General features: G+C 36.2%; 1 protein-coding gene across 3 annotated transcripts; it reads right to left on the bottom strand.

The window, feature by feature from the left end:
• Nucleotides 1-991: 991 nt before the first annotated feature.
• Nucleotides 992-5,853, bottom strand: LOC142530833 (uncharacterized). 3 transcript variants are annotated; one of them, XM_075636687.1, is made up of 9 exons: nt 5,429-5,851; nt 4,801-4,986; nt 4,593-4,685; nt 4,216-4,398; nt 4,027-4,129; nt 3,688-3,873; nt 1,943-2,805; nt 1,459-1,816; nt 992-1,359 (listed from the first exon to the last, which is right to left on the bottom strand). In XM_075636687.1, exons 1-8 carry the CDS (start codon nt 5,678-5,680, stop codon nt 1,472-1,474), a joined length of 2,211 nt encoding a protein of 736 aa, XP_075492802.1. In that variant the 5' UTR covers nt 5,681-5,851; the 3' UTR covers nt 992-1,359; nt 1,459-1,471. The 3 variants fall into 3 exon arrangements, with proteins under 3 accessions (XP_075492802.1, XP_075492810.1, XP_075492820.1); XM_075636705.1 differs by lacking the exon at nt 992-1,359 and having other exon boundaries at nt 1,538-1,812; nt 5,429-5,853; XM_075636695.1 differs by lacking the exons at nt 4,216-4,398; nt 4,593-4,685 and having other exon boundaries at nt 5,429-5,852.

Here is a 5,853-nt window from a genome sequence, read left to right as displayed (position 1 = left end):
CACGATTTCATGAGGTTTGAGTAGACATGATTGATTTTATACATTTTTATGTTACGCTGTTGATTTTCAGGATTTTACTTGTTTTGTTTCATTCATGCATGATTGAGGGTCTAGTTGGCAATTTTTACATTACAATATTTTTCTTTGTTGATTGTTTACGTTAAATTTTTAAATGGCATATTTCTCAACAGGGTTGCATGCATGCAAAATATTTAAAGGTTTATTTTCGAAAATGTGAGCTTTAAAAAAATAAAAAAAAATATTTCCGTATTTTAAATTAGTAGATGTTTCAAATTACATTCTGGTCCATTGCATTGAAAACCCGTGAAATATATTCTTACGTACTTGAGAATGACTAAAAATTTATTAATGGTCTACGGAAGTGGAGAATTAAAATTTGAAAGTTACACTGATTCTAGCTTCTAATCAGATTTGGATGATTCGGATTCAACAACTGAGACCGAAATACATAACTGCATCAGATGCAGCAAAGAAGGCTGTTTAGATTAGAAATTTCGTCCAAGAATTGGGTGTCATTCTTAACGGAGTTGATCCAATCTATGTTTACTGCGACAACACAGTGAAATTGCGCAAGCAAAGAAGCCGAGGTCTCCTCAGCGATCCAAACACATACTAAGAAAGTTCCAATTCATCCAGGAAAATGTGAGAAGAAGAGATATATCGATAGAGAGTTGCCTCTTCAGATAACGTTGTTGATCCATCGACGAAGCCTCTGCCATGACCATTTTTTGAGAAGCACCGTGAGGTAATGAGTCTAAGATCTATGGATAGTTAGCTATAAAGTAAGAGAGAGATTGTTAGATTAAGTCTCCAACAAACCAATTTGTGACTTGAACTTTATTTACTCTTATATGAACATGATTTTCATTTTAATATATTTTACGATTTTATCTAATTACGACATTTAGTTTATTTGTATTTCATTGTATAGATAAAGCCTTTGAATATACAACATGATGCTACCCCGAGCCGAAAAAGGTTTGGCTTTCAAAGGATTAACTGATATACAGCACAAGGTAGCGGAAAGCACCCATGGTATATGATGCTACAAGCCTTGATTCATCAATCAACAACTCACTGGTATTAGTATTCGATAGCAAGGGCCGACATTCAAAAAGTTCCGCCCTATTATATTTTCTAAATGCTATTAGGCCATCAGTCTAGTTCTGCGGTGACAGAATGAAAATTTGCACACATTATATATCTACCAAAATGTGTGACGTAAAAGCATCAAAGTCATATCCATCCATTCTTTTGTACAAGTTTAACCATCCTTTCTAACACGTTTTTTCAGCACGGTCATCTTCGTCTTTAAGATACATTGACGGCCTGGCAAACCTGAAAGGGAAATACGCCATGCTTTGAGATGATGTAGAAAAGAATCCTTGAGCTAGAAAATGCATGTGACCTGAAGATTGTGAAGGGAAGTTTCCATACCTTTCTTGATTAATTATCTGCTTGGAGTCGAGCCACTAACATTAGTAAAGCGTGAAAGCAACTCTTCTGCCAGATTACCAATTGATCCAAATTCAATTCTACACGGACTTGAGTTAGAATTGGTTTGTTTCCCATCAATAACAGAACAAGGAGATAGACCCTCTACATCTGATTCCAGCTGACCTTCAGATCTGCTTTGAGCAGGCAGAACATCATGTGAATCGCTTCCAAAAGATTTTGACCTGCTGACATCTGGGTATAAGCAGTTACTACGGTGATTATTCAGAAACTGATTCTGATTGTCCTGCTTCTTATTCATGTCCCTCTTTTGTGACGATCTCTTCCTGTAAAAACCTTTCTACAAGAAAATGAAATTAAGATCGTGTCGAAATTATATAGCAAAACAGAAAAAAAAATGACCTATGAGCATGAAATTTAGACTAGTGAAAAATATACTTTCATGCTCGGAGAGTAAGTGCCTTACATTGGCTTTCCCTTCAGAACTGGTAGTTGTTTGAGAGAAGGTCCTCCTGAGAGGCATTGACTGGGGAACAATATCAAGTCGCTTTTTGCTTCGAATCAGAAAAGGTGCTAATGGAGGATTGGACACCATAGATGCAGATGAAGCAAACCCATGGCAAAGTTGGCCATGAAGCAAACTCCTGATATGACTATCATAATCTCCACAGAGGTCAGCCAAAGAATCAATAGTTTCCGATACTCCTCCTATGTCACTTGAGTCCACTTCTCTAACATCGCCACATAGATTTTCCAAAATACCTGGCTTGTGAATGGAGGAACCCGAACCATTTATACAAAGAGACTCCAAATTGTTCCCACACAATTGATACATATTACTTATTTCAGCATATTTCTCCCTGTTCTTCAACCATGAATTGCCATCAAACACATGAGCATTTACCAAGTCACTTAGTCGAAAATTCCCTGCCTCAAAGCTTTCATTTTTGGCAGGTGATCTTAAGACTTGTGATGTCATCTCCGCAGGAACTTCTCTTGCCAGACATCTATCGAGGTTATTCTTTAAAATATATTTCTCTTCAATCCCAACATTATCTTCATTAAAATCACTGACAGAAGATTTTAGAAGTTTGCCATCCTCAGAAAATAATTCACCATCAGCTGACAAAGCTATAGTCGAAGACACTTCACCACCAAATTCTAGAGCGAAATGTTCTAGGCAACTTCTGGAGAGATTTCCATGCCTTACAAGAATATTGGCAAAAAATTTATTGATCTCTTCAGCGACTTTATCTCTCGGTTGTAACAGAACTTTACCTAGCTTGCGAGCCCCATATCTGAAGGCACTCCGGATACGGTGGAAATTACCTTAAAATAAGCATATTCATTCAGTTGACGCAAAAACACCGATTCCACATCTTCACAATCAAAAGAACCATTTACTCCCGTAGCAACATGTGGAGAACATACCTTAGCATTCATTAATCCACAAAAAAAAAGTTGCAGATATGAGAAGTAATAAGAAGCGTGTGAAATATGTTTGAACTGTAAGTATTTGATTTATGAGAGCAGGAGAAGATGCAGATGGACCAAACACAGTGAATATGTGACGTTTTGTCTCATTTACGGCATCTTCATAGGTATGATTTTTAGAACTATGTTTGGGAGGTTGTACTGGAAAATGTAATAGAATGTCTGGTTTTCTAAATGATATATTTTGAACATATATTATCAGTCATGAAATATGTGGACATAAATTTTTCACTGAATGGGATATTTTAAAGTTATCAGGTATAAAGTACTGGATAAGAATATAAATGCATTAACAGAGTAGTTTTGAGGATAATAAAAGTTTATTTGAAAAGAACGATTAAATTGGAGATGTGAAAATTGGACAAAATTATAGTTTTAAAAAATAAAATATTATGTTAATGTTTAAATTATTCCCAGAGTAGGAAAACATTTTCGGAGAATGAAAATAAACATTGCCAAAGAGATACCATGTCAAATCCAAATTCACCTGTTTTTTGTTTGTGAACATTATTTTCCAAATCTTTATCTTGAAAGACCACAAAATCACAAAATCTGACATGACTTGAGAATGCTGAATGTGGAGCCAAATCAATGAAAAGGCTGGGGGAAAAAAATTCTGGCATGATACAGTAGGTCGTATCTCAACCTAAAATTTCAGATGTCATTGAGCCTGAAAGTCATCTACACAAAAAGGCAACAAATTAAAATTTTCATTACCTCTGTGTACACTGCGCCCAAGGTTGTTATTTTCCTTTAGTGGATCGATGATATTGAGGTGTTTTGTTTGAAATGCCTTTTGGTTTGTTTCAGACCCCCTATGTGGAACTGAAAACATTTCCACGCAGTTCTCCATGAATTCTTCACCAAGTAATAGATCATTCCATCCACTCTTTGGCAACTTCACTGCAGAGACAAAAACAGAGAGACTAGCATCCAAAAGGGAGAGTAAAAATGAGAAAGATAACGAGAGAAATTAAAGGAGAATGAGAACATTAAACACAGGACACAGGGCATTAAATTCAAATCACAAACATGTAACCAAAGGAGACAGCTTACCCACTATATTAGGCAGGGATGATTTACGAACTGGCCCTTTCAAACTGATACAATAGTTATCCCAATCAAATTGACTATAGTAATCCAGAAATCTGTAGAGTGCCTGAGTACAAGAGTACAAATAATTGACTAAAGGATGCACTTGTCCATAATTGTCAGGGGTTACGATTGTGAGTCACGAGAAGTTACCATTAAAGGTCCACTTAAGGAGGAATGGAAAAGATGAAATATGTACAGAATAAGTGTTTCCAGAGCATATGTAGAAACTAAACCATGCATTGCACCAAGGATACGGCTCTCGTAAAAACACCAGGCTTTAATGAGGATTATGCTACGTTTAAATAGATGATTTTTCCCAACCAGACGATCGACCTGCGTTGAGAAAGAAGACCATGATACATCAGCAAACCAAGTTTGGGGTGAAATTTTAAAAATTAAAAAATCCATGTAGTAACACCAATCGAAGTTATCATCAGATAAATTAAATATGCACAAACTGTCAGATGCAAAAAAAAAAAAAAAAAAAGCAGAGTAGCCAGTTTCTCCAAAAAGGTGTTTGTTACTACCTGCTCTAGGAAACAAAGAGTAGAAAGTCCACCTAGCTGATTGAAAGATATATCTATCACTATGTTCCGTACAAGACATTTCACAAGTTTAACCTGCATTCAGAAGAACAAACACACTTAAACGCTACACAAAGTGATCATAAATATCCAGTGAGTACACAAAGTCATTCAGCAAACCAAATTAATAAAGTATTTACATGTGAACTACCTCAGCGTCAATAAATTGTGTATCCATAACTTGGTAGTCAGTATCATCTTTGTGCTCTTCCTTCTTTAAAATAGTAAAAACATCGTAAGCCAACGATTCTTCGACATTAGGACCTTTAAGGACAGTTAAATCAATATCTCCATCAGGTAGATATGTCTTGAGTGGCACAGATCCATAAGGAAAAACCTGTGGTGTTTGAACACCAAATTACAAATGGAACAACAAATGAGTGTGACAGTTTATGGAATTATAGAAATCACTCTGTTACGAAATTAAAAAAAGATGTAAACTAATTAGATCTATCCAATGAATAAATAAATCATATCCCGGATGACTTAGCAAGAATTAACACAAGAGCTATCAAATGAATAAATCAATCTATTCACAAATTTGGAGTTGGTATTCTGGCTTTTATCAAACAGATTTAAGTTTCAACTCATAGATGCTATTTCACTTCTCCTCTACCCTAAAGGAAGTAATCACCAAATATAATCCCGAAAATTCAAGAAGAATTTCATAAGGAAGTGTAGAAATGTGACACATGCACAAGTGGAGAACCATATAGAATAAAGCATAAAGTTAATCCGCTAAAAACTCGAAAAACAAGTCGGGGAGAAAAAGATTCCACCTCACAATTAAGTTGAGTCTTGATGAGTCTCTGAAGATGATCAATGACGTCTCTTCGGTTTTCGTCGGAGTCTAAAGTAGGATGAATGTAATTCACCACTTCCGCCGCCGCTTCCTCTGCCGCAGATAAACAATCCTCACTAAACGACGCCGGATCAGGTGGAGGAGGAGGAGGAGTGCCCAAACTCCAAACCAAGCGCTCTTCCTCCTTGAAGACAACGCCGTCTTTACTCACCACCCCAAGTTCACCCATCTATAATATTCTTCGCAGGAAAACAATCCAATCCAAAAAAGGAAATAAAAAGAAGAATTTTGAAGGGTTTTTCGCTTTAATCCATGGCGTTTGAGAAAGGCATTCACATTTCGGTTACAAAGCAAATTTGGGGTTTGTGGGGAGTTTATTTCAATTACTGCATGTTATCCAAA

Source organism: Primulina tabacum, chromosome 2 (genome assembly GCF_025594145.1).
Source record: "Primulina tabacum isolate GXHZ01 chromosome 2, ASM2559414v2, whole genome shotgun sequence".
Taxonomy (NCBI): Eukaryota; Viridiplantae; Streptophyta; class Magnoliopsida; order Lamiales; family Gesneriaceae; genus Primulina; species Primulina tabacum.
This window is presented reverse-complemented; position numbering and strand designations above follow the sequence as displayed.

Bases quoted from the DNA above. Each gene is read 5' to 3' on its own strand.
- LOC142530833 (XM_075636687.1), bottom strand. From the start codon at position 5,680: ATGGGTGAACTTGGGGTGGTGAGTAAAGACGGCGTTGTCTTCAAGGAG. The intron at 4,399-4,592 runs GTAGTAACAAAC...TTCTCAACGCAG, and splicing joins CTCTTTGTTTCCTAGAGCAG to GTCGATCGTCTGGTTGGGAA. The intron at 4,130-4,215 runs GTAACTTCTCGT...TCTTGTACTCAG, and splicing joins CCTTAAGTGGACCTTTAATG to GCACTCTACAGATTTCTGGA.